The 18,456-nt window shown below is 45.1% G+C and overlaps 1 protein-coding gene across 7 annotated transcripts in view; it reads left to right on the forward strand.

Annotated features, from left to right (window-relative positions):
* Window positions 1-18,456, forward strand: part of YTHDF1 (YTH N6-methyladenosine RNA binding protein F1) — a 161,883-nt gene that overhangs the window by 126,280 nt on the left and 17,147 nt on the right. For 4 of the 7 annotated variants that reach the window (XM_085619717.1, XM_085619715.1, XM_085619719.1 and 1 more), the window contains one exon: window positions 7,885-9,408. In XM_085619717.1, coding sequence (XP_085475843.1) covers window positions 7,903-9,408 — 1,506 coding nt within the window. In that variant the 5' untranslated portion in view covers window positions 7,885-7,902. The remainder of the gene's footprint in view (window positions 1-7,884; window positions 9,409-18,456) is intronic. The other 3 variants (XM_085619716.1, XM_085619720.1, XM_085619721.1) reach the window with 1 other exon arrangement.

Raw genomic sequence — 18,456 nt, forward strand, 5'->3', positions numbered from 1 at the left:
AAAATTGCATGGGGATGGAGGACCTGGTTTTGAAAAGGCTTAGTCTGAATCCATTAACAAATCCTAAAGGATCAAAATGTTACCTCAACACTTAATAGCTTGGTGCTTTATTTTGCCCCCCCCCTTGCCCCGTACTCTTCAGCATTTATCTTGGAAAAAAAATGAATCTCCCATATCACTAATGATGATGCTCTTATGATGCTACACAACTTCATAGGAAAATCTTATTCCCACTAGACTTTTGGTCAAGATAAGGCACTAGCCAATTTTCAGTAGTGGATGATTCGCCGTTACCCACAAAATTGAATTTATTATGCTCTCTTTTATTCTTGTTTAGAATTGTCTATCATTGCAAATGCCATTATTCTGGCTTTACTTTGGACACCATTCTCAATCTGCTCACATAGCCTTAATAACATTGCCAAAAATGCTAACCATCACCTCTGGGAACAGAGTAACAGAGGGGTTTAACTAGTGCAGCTAGTTAAATTAGCCCTAAAGCATTAAGAAGAGTTAAATTACCAACCCAGAATGATGACCAGTGGGGTCTCGACAGATACAATACAGACAGTTGTGGGGAACAAGAATCGTGCTCTGACAAGGAAATGTCTTAATGTTCAACAATTATAATTAAGGGTAATCAACCAGCATTGCTTTAAATTGCTAAAATGACAATATCATGGAGAATAGGGTAGCCCTCTAGGCCAGCGGGTCTTAACTTGTGGTCCAGTAGTATAGAAAATTAAAAAAGCAAAATGCAAAAAAAATTCGAAAATATTTGTAAATCTTAAAGAATTTAAAATTGGAGGCTAAAATTAAGTTGGCATCTTCAGGTTGATTTGAGCTACAAGTGCAGGTGTATCAAACAATGTTAGATGGACGATGGATAGCCTAAATTAAATTTAAGAAATCTCCAAACTTCCCTTCAGTTTTATTTTGTTATTTGTTTTTAAAGTACCTAAATATTTATAAATTTCTAAATTTGTTGGAATGTTTGTTTCTGTATTATTTTGCAGTTCAAATCATCAGAATTGCTCAAACCGCAGTTCCCAGATTCAATAATTACTCAGTGGGGGTGTCCAGATTTCGATAATGATTCGATGGGGGTACCCGGTAATGATTTAGTGGGAGGTCCACAGAAGACAACCGGTTAAGAACCACGTGTGTAGGCAATATTAAAAGGATTCTGAAATACAGGTATTTGCACCCATTTACTGTTTTTTTTTTTTTTTTTTTTTGCAGAGTTTTATATAGCGCGAACTTGACCCGAATCCAATCAGGTATCAGAGCGCTTTACATAGCACCAGTTCCAGTTACGTTACATGAGGACACGCATTCATTTTTTGTTGGGCACGGGGAGATTAAGTGATTTGCCCAGAATCACAGGATGTTCAGCGTCGTTACCAAGACTCAAACCCAGTTCCTCATGTCCGAGGTCGAGCGCACTGGCCGTTAGGCCAACTCCTCTCCCCTACTTGATTCTTTGGCACACTATCACATGTTTTGAGAGGTTCAGACAAGTTACAATCTTGACAATAACCAGCACTTGCCCAGTGTTTGGGTCTGGGTTTATTGTGCTAAAACATGCAGCCTAAGCACACTGGGTCAAAAAACAAGTAAGGGAGCCAGCAGAAAGGGGAAATTATAGTTGCACATTAGTCCCGCATGCAGTTCAATGCAGCCACTCTAGAGGCAGTAAGAAACAGACTAACATTAGAGAGAAATACTCAACTGAGCTGAGACCAGACCAAGTCAATGACTGAAAGAGCCTAGTGAAGAACGTCGGTGATTTAAAATGGAGCAGACCCAAAGCAACATCTAGACCAAACAAGCATTTACAATGCAACAGGTCTCGCACCTACAAGAGCCTGACCCACCGGCATTGTACATGACAATGCCAATAGCCCAAACTCTCGCAAATGCCAGACCTATTGCATTGCAAATTCAATTTTTGCAAAAGCGTCCCACATCAATGCCGCCACCAAAGCTAAAGTGCTGCATGGGGCTCCTCCACATAAAAAGCATCTGGCAAGTTGACAAATGTCCTCCCCATGCAAAAACGCCCCACGCCACTGTTCCACCCCAATAGCGGCCGCGTCCCCCCCCCCCACCCTCTTCAGATGAGCCGCATGTAAAGAAAGGGGCCTGGCCGACACCAATGGGAAAGCGCCGCATGAGGCGCTTTCACAAAACAATATTTGTAAGGCAATAGCTCTTGCACCCTCGAGATTCTAAGCCACTGCCATTTATAATGACAATAGCTCAAACTCCTGCAAATGCAAGACCTATCTCGCCACAAAGCAGCAGCCGCGATTGTCCCGAGCTGCTTTGAAAGTGAAAGCGTGCATGGCGCGCTGCAAGTAGTGTCTGCAGGACCAGAAACTCATTAAAGAAAATGGTGCTTACAGACTAAAACAAACCTACTGTGTAACAGAAGTAAAAGGGCCTGGCGGATGGATTAACAAGCCTATTAACAAATCGTAAGCCAGCATTTACGAAGGACAATGACCTAAGCCATTGAAAAAAATGGGGGGAAAGTGGGCGGTGCTTTGCTTCCATAAGCTAATACAGCAGGCCTCTCAGAGCAGCGCATGCGCTGCCCAGGCTTGACCTAACAAACTGTGGAACATACTAGGGACATCAAAAACAATGATAGATATTACCCTGTAGCTAGACATTTTCAGGAGGAACATCAAGAAAAAAGTGAACCACTAATGCTCTTTGCTGTGGATATATTTGTACCGTGGAGATGGGGAGGAGAGAGAAACTATTTTCCATACTGTCAGCTGATGAAGTATAAGCAGTGCTTTCAATGGGCAGGCACTGTCTGGTACTGAGCACCTGAACGTTGTCTACGTTTCTGTATAAAGGACAGAGTATAAAGTTATTGACTACAACCTCCGACTTGTTGAAGTCCATATGCTTTATTAATGAGACGCTTTAGCAGTTTCCCCTCATGCTGATGGTGTAGCGGTTTTAAAAGCTTGCAAGTTTCATAGTGTAATCCGTGTGTATGCACAACCGGTTCTGTAGGCACTGCTATACCCTGCTGGGCCAGGTTTGCACTTCACGAAACAGTAAAAATAACAAATAAAAATAAAATAATAACCACAATTGGTTCCCTTTCCTAAACACAAACATTGCATTAAAAAACAATTTTAAAAAAAACAGCTAATCCCGTCTCACAAATCCTGTATTAATATCACGGTCTTTAAATATACGTGGGACGGAACAAGTTCCCCTCCCAGGTAAGCAGTCGAGACAATACTTTTGCTTAAGGCAGGGCGAGCCACGCCCCCTCCTTCGTACGACCCTCGTCCATCCAGGTAACACTTGTTATGCAAAATTCCTAACGTTACACCATTTGTGGTAAAGAAATTGCTAGGAATGGCTCAATTCACAGTAAACCTTTACAGTGAATGCACAGGAACAATAAAACAGGAGCGACTGCATTGTTTTGGTTTAAATGCATGCTCGCATCAAATATGTACGAGGACTCATTTTGTTCCGAAATATAGCGCTAAATGAAATTGCATTTCACGTAATTTGGATGTATTTTCACATAATTACATAAAAGCAATTTACGTGAATTTTACACACCCCTTTGCCCGGATGGCACAATGCCCATCAGAGTATGGCTGCCAGCTCCTTTTTCAATCAGACATGGAATTTCATTTTTCAACTTCATAAATTCGGAAATCCTATTTGCGGTCACCTGCAGCATGTGTAAGATGAGCACAAAGCATGGCAGACCCCCTGCTCTGAAGGAGCAGATTAGGCTGAAAACGTGCTCGCTTGCTTTAAAGGACATCATGGAGCGCCAATGTGGAGAAAGCAAAACCTCTGTTTGCCTGGTCATGGAAATCGTCATATCATGATTGGACTACGGCAATTTCACCTTAAAAAGCATTCACAAGTTTAACATGGCATCCTTTAAAGCCCGGAGATAAATTTAACCACCAGACTAGTTTCCACAGTAAAATAAATTTGACCACATCATCCTAAATTTTCAGAATTTTCTTTGGTTCCTTGCTGATGCCAGAATTTAAAGGCATTTACTGAGATTTTATATTAAAACACATACCCACCCACCAATCATTCTTTCATCTGCCTTAAACTCCTGATGTTTTCCGGAGCAGAGCAATTTTCAGGCTTGAAGCAAAGACGTTCATAACATGGTCAGCTGCATTGCAATCTTTCTCCGGTGTTGGCCCTTCATCTAGAGCCCTCTGACTTTACACCTTCGATGTCTAGAATACTCCTACAAATACAGAACAGACTGAAAACGAAGGAATTTAGACTATCTTGATCTTCAATTTTTTCTTTCTCCTATCCTCATTCTCCAACTCTTCTCAACCTGTCCTTCGCTCTTCCTTACACTCTGCCCTTCTCCTCATACTTAGCTTTGCACCAACTCATTTTTTTTCCACCTACTACATTGCCCACCAATTCTTTACTTTCTCAGTCGCTTTGCCTTTCCCACCTTATCCTCCTTTCAATCTCTCCATTCCTCTTCTTTTTCTGTATCCCACTTTGTACCTGCATTACTCTGTTTCAAACCCTTTACGGATGCCAAATGTAACTAGCCTGAAGCTCATTGTATCACTGTTTCCAGATCTCTACTTGGATGTAAACAGACTCAGTTCTCTACCTCTCGATTTTGTAAAATGCCCGACACCTGACTAGGCAGAGTTGTGCTATATAGAAAATGTGAAATAAATAAAAACAACTCTTGTGGAAAATTTGAGTTTCTCGCCCCTCGTTAACTCAGCTGTATGGGAGTGGAGGTCCCAGTCCTGCTAGCCTGTGGCCTCTCGTTGCTCAACAAGCGTTGCATGCTGCACGCATTCATTCAACCCGCTATCTGTTCATAAAAGCACCATTTTCCGTCTCCCACCAGAATAAGACGAGTAAGAAACAAGTGTGTGTGATCTGATCTGATCGCTGAAGCCCCATCTACCACCCAGAAGCACGTCTTTTAGTCATCATGGAACAGGTACTGTAAGCCGGGCACTTTCTAATCTTTTTACGGGAGAGTTATCTGCAAACTCCACATGGCCGCATGCCACTCAGGGATTCAGTGCACGTGGAGGCATATGCCGGACGCCACCCGCACCTCTTTCCGGGCCATATGAGCAATATGCACTGAATATAGATTACAGACTGTGCAAGCAATATTACACGAGGCAGGAGACCTCATCAGCGATATTTAACTGACTTCTTTTTCTTTGCAATCATGTTTTAATTATCTGGACAAGACCTCTTGCACTGCCGTCTTCAAGGCCATAGTGTTTTGCCGTCTTGTTATTCACATGATTATATTGATCTGCCAGTTTCAGCCTCATTTTGCTCCTCTGTTTATTGCTGCCCCTGAGCAGCTCTTAACCAATTCTCGCAATGAGCATTAAAACACGGGGCTTTGCTGTGCATTTCTCGGTTTCACAACTATTGGGTATGCGTGAACTAAATCATTCTCTTTCACAAAACATCATTGACAATAATAAAATGGAAAATTGACCCTCTGTCTCGTCCGCCTGCCAGCTCTGCTCTGGAGTGGGGAAAACAACCCAACAGTGAAAGCGAAACCGGTGCGGCTCGCGTGAAACGGGCGCCGCACTGATAAGTAATAGTCCATAAATAATGTATGTCCACTATTGTTAAATAAAGCCATCCATCACAAAACATTTATATTTAGAGAAGTTCAAAATTGAAACCCATGAACTCTAAACAAACAAGCTGTCGCCATTGTGAAAAAAATATAGTGCATACCAACTAAATAGAGAAGACCGTGTAACACCGCAAGTAAAAGATCCAGTCCTGGTGGGCGGTCACGAAAGGACACAGGGCGGTAACAAGGAGGGCCTAAGAAGTCTCATTATCAATCGGAAGCCAGCTTTTACCAAAAGCAATGCCACCAACCAATGAAAAGTATGGGTGGGGCTTCCACTCCTAAAACATACCCTACTACAGCATGCCTCGCAGAGCGAGTAGTGCATGCGCTGCAACGCTACACTCGACCTAAAAAACACCACGTGAATGACTTCTCTGAAATCTCTACAATAATATTTCGTTCTGGAGCAATTCTTGGGACATAATTAAGAGTGGTCCAGATAGGGTGCGATGTGTTATACCAAACTAAATCTGAATTTACTGGATCAGATAAATAGCACACCATGTTTTTCACGGTCCATGGGGTCGAAAAACTTGGGGCCACTCATGAGTTCATTAATATGTAGACATCACTCACATTTTTAAGTCTGATTCTAAGGGTGTGGGTGATAAAGGGACATGTTGAACTGTTTCCCTCTTCTATTGTATTCAGTCAACCGACTTTCCATCTGCATAGTCAGACCTAGAATCCTGCATTTTAAATGGTTTTACTTATTTGTCACGCAAAACCCAATATGGCCATATCCTAAAAAGGTTACATCGTTGACTTCTTGACTAATGTTCAGTAATGCTGGGGTTGGTGGTGGCTGGGAGGGTGGCTTCTGCACCAAGCCCTTAACTCCTTTGTTTGTACTCTAGGACATTCCTCAACAGTTCTCCCCAACACGTCAGTATATTTGTTAATGATTCAGCTATTTGTGGACTGTGCACTGCACATGGTCTGTTACTGTTTTTAAAGCGATTGTCCTTTCTTCTGCTTCCAGTATGAGAATTGTATCCGCTCCACTTATTCTGTACATTCCATAACTTGTAGTTTTAGATTCTCCACATCTTACTCTTTGAGGAGTAGTGCATTATAGTTTTGTTTTTCTGCTCCTAATAGCAGTCCAAGAAGAAATATTTATTTCTCGAAGCTAAAATGTACCGCTTGTTGCTGTTTTTCAGTATTCTCTTCCAGATTCCACTCTTTAAATGTTTGAAATCTATGACTGATCCCCCAATTGTAGTAAAGAGCAGAAAGTGATAAGACAGCCTTTACAGATATTCGTTTGCTGCTAGTGCATAGCACTCATCTATCTGTCTGGACAAAGTGCGTGCAAGAATTTGTTATCCCTTGGGGAAGACTTATTTCTGAGGTTGGTGGGCTTTGTGATTTCCACAACTTTTAGGTTCGTAAGTGGTTCAGATTTTGCTTTAAAGTGCTTACAAGTATGACTTGGATTTGTAAGGTCTGTCTCAAAAAGTTAAGCAGAGTGAATGTTTGAGCAGTATTTAGGAGATTGGATGAAGTAATACGTTTAAAAAGTTTTTTAAAATCCAAAGTGCCTTTACCAAACATGCCTGTACAACCATTCACTGTACACAATTCTATTAACCCTATTGAAAACGTCCTAAAACTCTAGCATGCAGAAGTAAAGATATAGAGAGGAGGTACATGAAGGAATGCATGTTGTTTTAAAAACTGTCCATGTTTGAGAAAGTCTGACGGGAAACTAGCCAAAGATTTTGCCCACCCCCAGCCATGGTCCTTCCTTGTAATGAGCAAAATACAGATGTAAGGTAAGTTGGTCAAAGTGAAGTAAAACCCCGAGATAGGAATAAGCAAGACCCTTAGCAATAAACAAATATTTAAATGAAATATCTAACCAACTGTTAGTGTGATCCAGAGACCACATAGAATGCAAACCGGAATTAAAACATTTGTGAGTGGTTTGTGGGAGATGGGGCGGAGTTGATGTCCTAGTGTTCACAAGGCTTTTTCATGTGTTGAAAAAGAGGCCAATTATTATTTGGTACATGGCCCTATAATTAATGCACTGATGTGGGATGCAGTAGGCTTGTACAAAACCAAGGTGAACCATTTTCTTTTTGTATGTACTTGAATGTTAATGTTGCTTTTAACAATGAGACTTCGAGGTTATTTCAGTGTGCCATTGAGACCCTGTGGCAAATTCTAATAATGCTAATCTCGTTTTGTTTGTTTTTTCTTGACAGAGTAACAGCTATCCATCAATGACTGATCCATACTTATCAAGTTACTACCCAGCATCCATTGGCTTTCCATACTCTCTCAGCGATGCTCCGTGGTCAACAGGGCAAGACCCTCCCATACCCTACCTCACCACGTATGGACAACTCAGCAATGGAGACCATCATTTCATGCACGATGCAGTCTTTGGGCAGCCTGGTGGACTGGGGAATAACATCTACCAGCATAGGTTCAACTTCTTCACTGAGAACCCAGCTTTCTCAGCTTGGGGCACAAGTGGGTCCCAGGGGCAGCAGACCCAAAGCTCAGCATATGGAGGTAGCTACAGCTATCCCCCCAGTTCCTTGGGTGGAACAATCGTTGACGGGCAAACAGGGTTTCACAGTGACACCTTAAACAAAGCTCCTGGCATGAACAGCATTGAACAAGGTATGGTAGGACTTAAGATTGGTGGTGATGTTCCAGCCTCTGTTAAGCCTGTAGGATCTGTGGTTAACAGTGCTGGCATGGCTGGTGCTATGCCTGGGAACGGTTGCTCTAACCTGAACATGGCACCTTCAAAGCCAACATCCTGGGCGGCCATTGCTAGCAAGCCAGCAAAGCCACAGCCCAAAATGAAAAAGCCTGTTCCTGTGATTGGAGGGGCACTTCCCCCACCTCCAATTAAACACAATATGGATATAGGTACCTGGGACAACAAAGGACCTGTGTCAAAGCCACCATCTTCTCAGCAGTTGTCCTCCCCTCAATCTGCCCCTCAGCTGCAGCCCCAGCAGCAGATGGTTCAGACTGTTCTACAACACCCACCCCCATTGCCGCAAGCTCAGTACCAGACCCAACAAGCTCCCAACCAGAACAGGTGGGTGGCCCCTCGAAACAGGAACGCAGCCTTTGGTCAAAGTGGTGGAGCTGGGAATGACCTCAGTATGTCAGCCGGTAACCAGTCCGTGTCACCGGGTTCAGATTCCCACCCTGTATTGGAGAAGCTTAAGTCTGCTCATGGATATAACCCCAAGGACTTTGATTGGAGCCTTAAAAATGCCCGAGTGTTTATCATAAAAAGTTACTCAGAGGATGATATCCACCGCTCCATCAAGTATTCGATTTGGTGCAGCACAGAGCACGGCAACAAGCGTCTGGACAGTGCTTTCCGCTCCATGAACAGCAAGGGTCCTGTCTACTTGCTGTTCAGCGTGAATGGTAGTGGGCACTTCTGCGGTGTGGCAGAAATGCGTTCCCCTGTGGACTATGGTACAAGCGCTGGCGTATGGTCTCAGGACAAATGGAAGGGGAAGTTTGATGTCAAGTGGCTGTTTGTCAAGGATGTGCCTAACAACCAATTGCGGCACATCCGGCTGGAGAACAATGACAACAAGCCGGTGACAAACTCTCGTGATACGCAGGAGGTACCCTTGGAAAAGGCAAAGCAAGTGCTAAAGGTCATCGCCACCTACAAGCATACCACCTCCATATTTGATGACTTCTCTCATTATGAGAAACGCCAAGAAGAAGAAGAAGTGGTGCGTCAGGTAAACCTTTTGTTGACCCCCCCCCCCCCCCCCCCCCAGCAGTCCTGTCCTCCAAATAGCCTTTTTTCAACTTGCTTCTCTGTTCTCAGAGGTAACTTGTCCTTCCCGTTCTAATCTTTACTCTTAACTGCTCTCTCCAGCATTCCCCTCTCAAAATCCTCTCAAACATGTTTCCTAACCCCTTAAGGACCACTCTCTATATTCCAATGTGACCCATCACCACCCAAGATTCCAGCCTGCCTCCGCACACCCCCCCCCCCCGCCCCCACCAATCCCCCCCGCATGTCAGTAAAACTGTATCTTCAGTGCCTCTGAATATTTGTGTTTTTTCAACTTGGAAAGTTTTATTCACATGTCTGTTGCAAATGTAATTTGGCAGAGCGCCGTCCTCTGGGGAGTTCGCTTGAGAGGGCCCTTGCCATTGGAAGGAGCTAGCGCATAGTCTCCTAATAGACTAGATCCTTTCATGAATACAAACGCTTGTTCAGCGTTCTGCAGTTATTAGTTTGTACTATCTATCCTGAATTCTTTGTGTTCAGTAAGGTCTTCATAGGGGCTATGCCTTTTCCTTCCATCACTGCCACTGGACCCTTTGCAACACGAGAGGAGTGATCCCGGGGAAATGCTTTCCCTTAAACATTAGTTGTTGTGCCCTGTTAGACGGTCTGTCCATGAGATTTTGCGGGGTTTATTGCCTGTGGGTAGCTCTGTTGTGCAGTCACGACTGGTGGCCGTTGTACAAATTTCCTCTTCCCTTTATGTATGGTTTCCTTTTTAACAAGGATGACACGGAGTTGCGACGTTTATACCTGAAGTTCTGTCTACAGACTTGTCCCCAGGCACACCCTGACTTTAAGATGTTTGATATAGATTGCCTTTCCTGTGTGTAGTTAAGTATATGCCATGTAAAATATCCATATGTATTGTTGCAGTTGGCAAATAAGATTAGGAACTCTAGGTTCAGCAACTACTTTCAAAATTGGTTCAGGTGCAGTGGGATGATGGAATTTGTCAACACCATAAATAAGGTTGAATGTGTTTGGTATAGAAACCTCACTTTTCCTAATGTCAGGAAATGCACAATACTCTTGCATAGACTCTTTTATTCCCAAGAGTGAAACCTACTCAGCTTTGTGATGTGCTATGGCTGGGTTCACAGCTTGAAGTGGAGACCATTCATAGGTTTCCCCTTCATGCCTCCCTGGCCTTACTTCCTGCATCCATTGCACCCCTCTCATTCAATTCTCCCCCCCCCCCCCCCCCGCCCCCTACTGTTAGTTCAAGCTACACCATCTGCCACTGACACTTTGTGTTAAATGTCTGTTACTGCCAGCAAATCCAGATTAAGATCAGTGGCCATGTTGTGAAAATCACATAATGGGTAACTTAATGATAGTTACTTGTAACACAAAGTTTGTAGCATTTCTCTAAGGAAGCTCTTCAATGCATGGGCTAGAAACGTATGATTGAACCCTGTGCAAGTCCAGACCTATATCCCCCCGCTGACTACTACCCTCTGGCTTTCCTTAAATCAGCAAATCCTTGAAATGGGCAGATTCCAAGGACAAAGATATTCAAGAAGCACCACAAGAAGAAATCTTCAGCTTTACTGTCACTGCTCCTGGAAGGGGTAGATCTTTCAGTCATTTGGAATGTGACATTGCCCTCAGCCCATTTTTGGCAGAGATGCAGCCAGTCCTGAATGTGGTGCAGACGCCAATTCCCCGCCTCCAATGCTGGAGTTATCGAGCTGTTGGTGCTGATCCTTCATAAATTCGGCTTTCATCCTCGCCATCATGGTTCTGTTCCAATTCGTCCTGGCTGCTTCTATGGACCCCAATAATCAGTTTTACTAGAGTCCTGCTGGAGGCTCCATCACTAGTGCTGTTGGACAGTGCTCAACCTTTTCATGACTCCATTCAGGCTGAACCTGTTCCTCCACTTAAGACCTTGCTGGTCATCATCCTCTCACTAGTACGGACTTGGATCCATCACTGGAAGTGATTCATGTATCCAAGACGGGGCCCATCCTAGAGCCAGATGCAGGGCACAATAGTTGTTGGAGTCCCGTTTTATGTAATTTTCCTTGTGACTGCTATTGTAGCAGGCTTAAGGCGCTTCTTGGCCCTCTTTCAGATCCCATTCAGGTACCGGACATCGTGTTGACAGTCTTGTGGCAATCTTATTCCCTTATGGCCATGGATAGTGGTGACTATTTAGGCCTGAAGAATACCAATGAATTGAATACCCCACCTGTTTGATCTGGAGTGTCCTTCCCAGTCCTTCACAAAGGTTGTCCTATGGAAGTCCACTGAGAGACCAAGTCTAATAGACTCTCAAATCTCTACCTTTCAACTAAATCTGTTTACTCAAGACTTATCGTTTAGTTTTTGTTGAGCTAAAGAGGAAGTTGATATCCTCATGTCAAGTTTACTAGAGTTGTTGAACTTCGCACTTTTTTTTTTTTTTGCCTGGTTAAGCTTTGCTGTGGGAGTTGTTGAAGGGTATCGGTCAACTCTTTCAGCTTTCTTTGTTTGCTGGATCAGCTGTTGCTGTTCAGGTCTCCTAATGTATTTTCTAAAGCAGTTAGTCAGTTTGTTTTCCCTTTCTCCCTCTCCTATATTGTGCTCCATGGAACCTTCACACGAAGCTCACCTTCCTGATAGGTTTGCCCTTTGCAACTGTTTACTTGGAGTGTGTTCTTGATTGCCATTTCCTCTGCTCAGCATGTTAGTGAGCAGCAGACTTTGTCTGCTCATCCACCTTTCACCTTTTTTTGCCCCATACGTATTGGTTCTTCAGATTAAGGCTTCCTTCCTGCCGAAAGGGGTTACCCTATTTCACCAGGATAATTGCATCACACTATTAAAATTCTGCATACCTCCTCAAGAAGTACGTTATCAGTACCACCAGCTTTGAGGCATATTTCAGTGCGGAATTATACTGCTGACCATCCACAAGGAGGCTGACCCTGAACAAGAGTTAACACCAGGACCAGTATCAAGTTTAAGACCACAGGCACTTCAATAATAAGCCTTCTACTGAAAATAGACTCCTATTTGAAAATCAACTTGCAATAATGGAAATATGATTTGAAAATAATGCCGCACACCATCATACTGTCAGTTACTGCCCCAGGGAGCAGGAAATGGGTTTAGAGCTCAAAGCGATATCAACTAACCCATAGACATGGTCCATGCATTGCACAGCCACAATCTACATCTTTGTTCATGTAAGTGCTTTAAAAACAAGAGTTTTTGAGCTAACAGTTAAGAACACCATTTCCGTATATACTAGAGATTTTCCTACACTGAAGAAGGTAACTCCAAATGTGCACATTTCCTGTAGGGTGAGCGTTACAGCCACTATCTCCTTCCCCAGTGCATGCTAACTGTGAATCACAGGAACACCAAGGAGTGTATGAGGATATTACAAGTAGGCAGAAGAAAACAGTGGTCATAATATATATACACGTTTATTTCGGTCACAGCCCATAAAATACATCAAGCAATAAAATAACAGACTGTAAATTATGCAAAGTACAATACATCTTAATTTCGGTTACCACACTATAAAACTTGCTAAAAAGTGAATCTTGAGACGTTTAAGTGTGTATAGAATTTTCGGCCAAGGATTACTCAGTTTAGGTGCAATTTATTAATTACTATAACCTGCTAAAGTAAGATTCCAGCAGCTTTCCCTATTGACCTAACTGCTTTCTCGTAGCTGCTAAGCACTAACATAATCGAGCAATTGCGATCCGTCCCTGTAATAAGCGCATGTCCTCTAGTGCAAATAGCACAAATTCATGTGGTTACATAAGGAGACGTGTAAATAGCAATCTTAAAAAGAATCACATAAATATGTATATAAACAATTCCTAGTCTCTCACTCACACACACACACACACACACACACACACACACACCCCTCTTGTTCCCCCCCCCCCCCCCCCCCCCCCCCCCCCGCAAAGGCTAAATGTTCTCTGGTATCACTTCTAAAAAGTCACGCAGCTTCCCAATGGTGTCTCACTCCCATAAGTTTGTATACGGCTAGCAACTATTTCTTGCACGTATTCCTATATTAAGGACAGAACAAACATAAAATGGACCTCCGATTCCTCAGTATTGGGACAAGTTGGACACAATTTGGAATGGGAAGGCACATTGAAGGTATAGGCATTTGGACTGGAAGTGATACATTCTGCCCATATATGGTTCAAACCTTGGTGCACACTTATGGTTCAAAAACTTGCTTGTTAAGCTACTGTCCTGATGCACTTCCCACATTTGCAACAGGACTGCCTCCCAATGTAGCGGTTTAACTCTTTGTGCATATCCTTTGACAATAAATTCAGGGGAAGTCCATAATTCGTCAATGCCTATTCCATGTGATGTTACTTTAATGTTATTCAGCCATGGGGTACTCTGGTTCCTATCAAGGCCTAGCTGGTCTTTCACGCAGTCTCTGTATATTACCAGTTCGTGAGTGGACCATGGTCTAACCCAATATAGCAGAGGTTGTCCTAATAATTACCTACTTTATTGTCCCAAGATAAAGGGTGGATGTATTTCCTATTAGGACATCCTCTCCCGAATAGACTTCAGCTTCTCATGCAGTAATATATCGAGCTGTCTTCCACCATGGAGTTACGATGCAGGTCGTGCATGGGAAGGACGACTTCGTCATGGAGTCTCTCTCACGCAGCAAAAAGCAACCACTGTTTGCCAGTGTCAAAATCGAATGTCAGATCGACAAAACACAGTTTAACAATATCTAGGACTAGTATGTCTTTTACTCCATTGGGGCAAAAAGAGGTAAGTCTGCGCTACAAAATGTTTACGTGCACAGCATACAAACCATAAAAGAACTAGCTTCAAACCAGTGTTTACTGGAAGTAATCTGTTCGAGGCATATGAGCTGCAGATTATACACTGTGCATAGATCGCCATCTGGTGTTGGGCCCGGATGTTTGCAGTTTGTTTTTCTTCTTGGACAGTCTTTGGAAGTCACGAGTTCGGTGACTCCTCCTTCGGTCCGTACTGCGCATGGGCTTCGGCTCCATCCTCAGATTGTTTTTTTTCCGCCATCGGGCTCGGATGTAATACTTCGTGCTCCTGCTTCGAACCTTTCCAGTTCGACCTTCGACGAAAAATCCTCGTCCATCGAGATTCTTTAGACTAAATTGACTTCATCTCTCTCTTCGGCACTTCTTCGATTCCAGGCAGCGGCCTTCGGGCCTATCTCGACTCTGGTCTTGGCCGATGGAAAGGACTCCCTTCAAGAAGGGCCCAAAATGTGGGTCTAAATTTCCCCACACCGATCTCCATCAGGTGTGCAACCTCTGCCTCTCTCCCGAACACGAGGCCCGAGACTGCCCCGCTTGCAAGTCTTTTCGATCGAAAAAGACTATTCGGGATCGACTAGCTCGACGCACCATGGCGCACTCATCGACCTTGGCTCCACCTGACATCTTCGGAGAAGACACCGGAGCTTCGGGACAGCAGCACACCGAGCAGGAGGACGATGTCGTCAGCGCTTCCGAGGCCGACTACTCCGACGTGGAGGAGATCACACCGGCGCAGAGGGTCGGGAGTACTCTACCCCCTCCCGCGCCCATACCGAAAGAGACTCCGGTTACCCCATCGCCTCCGGGCCTAGGGAAAACCAAGCATACCGCTTCCATCACCCCACCTTCGGGCCCGGTGAAAAAGCATCACAAGTCTCCTGGGGGCTCGAGCCAGCCTCCTAGAGGCGCCCAAAAGCATTCTTCGGCACCGAAGAAAACAAGCCCCATTCCGAAGCCATCAGTGTCGAAACCTGGCCTCTCGGTGCCGACCAAACACAAATCCCTCGGCACCGACGCTTCAGTGTCGAAGCCTGCCTCGGCGCCGAACAAAAAATCGGACATCCCCGAGAAAGCATGGCGCGGATAAACCAACGAAGCCGTCTGTTCCGAAAACATCGGCACCGATGGAGGAATCTGTGCCGGAGGAGCTTTTCACGCCAGATCCTCTTCAAAAGACTTTAACAAAGGATCCAAGGACTGGACATTTAATTTTGTCTTCCAAGAAAAAACATTTGGACAAACCAACTCCTCCTCCACCACCAAAACGGAAGGACTCTGCCACATCCCCATTCAGAGTACCCTCCCCACCACTTCCACCTCCTCCACTCCCTCCATCTCCGCCCCCACCTTCTCCACCCTTGCCTCATCGCTCTCCAACCCCGTCTCCAGACCCTGATGACCAAGGAGATCCATTCTATGATCCAACAGATGCCCCGCAGGACCCCACTCCTCTGGGAACACCTGACCCATGGGAGGATTATCACAATCCAGATGTCCCAGATGTGCCTCAGGATGATCTCGATCCATCCAGGCCATCTCCACCAGAGGACTCCTTGAGGTTCCACCACCTCTTACAACGGGCGGCACATTATCATGGGGTGGAGTTACACAGTGATCCAGTTGAGGAAGACTTCCTACTTGACACATTTGACATAGCAGATAAATCCACCGCTACATCACCCATGCTTAAAGGGGTGACCAAACATGCGACAGAGGTTTTCAAAGACCCCGTCAGAGCTAGGGTCTTAAACCCCAGAATAGAAAAGAAGTACAAGGCAGCCCCCACGGATCCTGTCTATATGAAAGGACCTGCGCCCCTAGACTCATTAGTGGTATCCACAGCTAGGAAGCGCTCCAATTCTCAATCATCTGGTGAGGTTCCACCACCTGATAAGGAGTCCAAGCTCTCAGACGCGTCAGGCAAACGCACTGCCTCGCAAGCTGCCAATATGTGGCGCATCGCCAACACGCAGGCGCTGCTGGCGAGGTACGACAGAGCGCACTATGATGAGCTGGAGGCTCTCATGCAACATCTCCCAGAGAAATATAAGAATAAGGCTCATGAACTGATACAAGAGGGAAAGATTATTACCAACACCTCTATTAAATGTGCACTTGACGCAGCAGACACAGCGTCCATGGCTATAAACACCAGTGTTCTGCTTCGCCGCCACGCCTGGCTCAGGATCTCAGGCTTTAAACCAGAGGTCCAAGCATCTATATTAAACCACCCTTTTGACCAACAACACTTATTTGGCCCAAAAGTAGACGAAGCCCTGGAAAAAATGAAGAAGGATACAGATACGGCGAAGTCTATGGGAGCACTACAATCGCACACCCCTAGACGCTCCTTTCGCCGTTCCTCCTTTCGAGGCTCTGGCAGAGGTTACTCTTCCAATAACGCCTCCACGTCCTATAAGTCCCCTCCTCAGAATACCTTCACAAAGGGCTACCAAAGAGGTGGATATCGAGGAAACAATAATAAAGGCAGGGGCAAAACCAACACCGCCCGTTCTGCCACACCGCCCACACAATGACTTTCCCCCCGCTCCCCCCAGACCATTCCACTCCGGTCGGGGGCAGACTACAAGACTTCCTTCAAACCTGGGAGACCATAACATCAGACAAATGGGTGACCCAAATTATTCGGTCAGGGTACTGTCTCGAACTAACTTCTACCCCCCCAAATATTCCACCCAGACACCGTGCGATGTCACAAGAACATACCACACTTCTGAAACAAGAGTTACTCTCCCTCCTGCAAAAACAAGCTATAGAGCAGGTCCCCGTCAATCAGCAAAATTTAGGGGTCTACTCTCTGTACATTTTCATACCAAAGAAAGACGAGACCCTACGGCCCATTCTAGACCTCCGGCCTCTAAATGCAAATATCCATTCAGACCATTTTCATATGGTAACTCTTCAACTTCTCCCACTCCTCTGTCAGGGCGACGTTCTCACTACACTGGACCTGAAAGACGCATAATTTCATATTCCAATACACCCTGCTCACAGAAAGTACCTCCGATTTGTGGTGGACGGCCAACATTATCAGTTCAAGGTTCTCCCCTTCGGGGTCACAACCGCACCACGGGTGTTTACCAAATGCCTGGCGGTAGTGGCGGCACACCTCAGAAGACAAAACATTCATGTCTTCCCCCTACCTGGACGACTGGCTCATAAAAGCCGCGTCCTACCACCAGTGTGTGCAGCATACAAACACTACCATCCAACTACTCCACCAGCTAGGCTTTACGGTGAACCACCAAAAGTCCCACTTGATACCGTCTCACACAAAGCAATACCTCGGTGCCACTATTGACACCTCAAAAGCTATAGCCTATCCCAACTCAGCCAGAATCGCAAGCTTGCAAGCCCTGCGCCAAAAGTTCCTTCTTCAGCACTCTCTCTCAGCAAGTGTTCATGAAACTAATAGGGATGATGGCGTCTTGCATTTTCATAGTGCCCCATGCAAGACTTCACATGCGTCCACTCCAAGAGTGCCTAGCACGCCAGTGGAACCAGGCCCAGGGACAGCTGACGGATTTGGTGTTGGTGGACGGGCGCACCCATCGATCTCTGCAGTGGTGGAACACCACAAACCTTTCCAAAGGGCGACCGTTCCTGGACCCGGTTCCTCAGGTGATTCTAACAACGGACGCATCGCTCTCCGTCTGGGGAGCGCATCTATTACACCACACGGTGCAAGATCTATGGACGCCACAACAGAGGTTACTCTACATCAACCATCTGGAGTTATTGGCGATCTTTCTAGCCCTGAAATCGTTTCAGAAACAAATTTCAGCCAAGGCAGTCCTCATTCGCACAGACAATATGACTGCAATGTATTCTATTCAAAAACAGGGGGGGGGGGGACACACTCTCCAGCTCTCTCGCTTAGCACAGAGCATATGGAGATGGGCAATCCCACAAAAAATCTTTCTCCTGTCGCAACACGTCCCAGGCTTACAAAACACCATGGCAGATCTGCTCAGCAGGCAAATGCACGAATGAGAACTGCATCCACAAGTTCTTCACCCATTCTTTCACAAGTGGGGGCATCCTCAGATAGACCTCTTCGCCACCCACGAAAACAAAAAATGCCCAAGCTTTGCCGCCAGATACCCACACCCATTGTCCAAAGGCAATGCGATATGGATGAACTGGTCAGGCAGATTTGCATACGCCTTTCCACCTCT

Source organism: Triturus cristatus, chromosome 7 (genome assembly GCF_964204655.1).
Source record: "Triturus cristatus chromosome 7, aTriCri1.1, whole genome shotgun sequence".
NCBI lineage: Eukaryota > Metazoa > Chordata > Amphibia > Caudata > Salamandridae > Triturus > Triturus cristatus.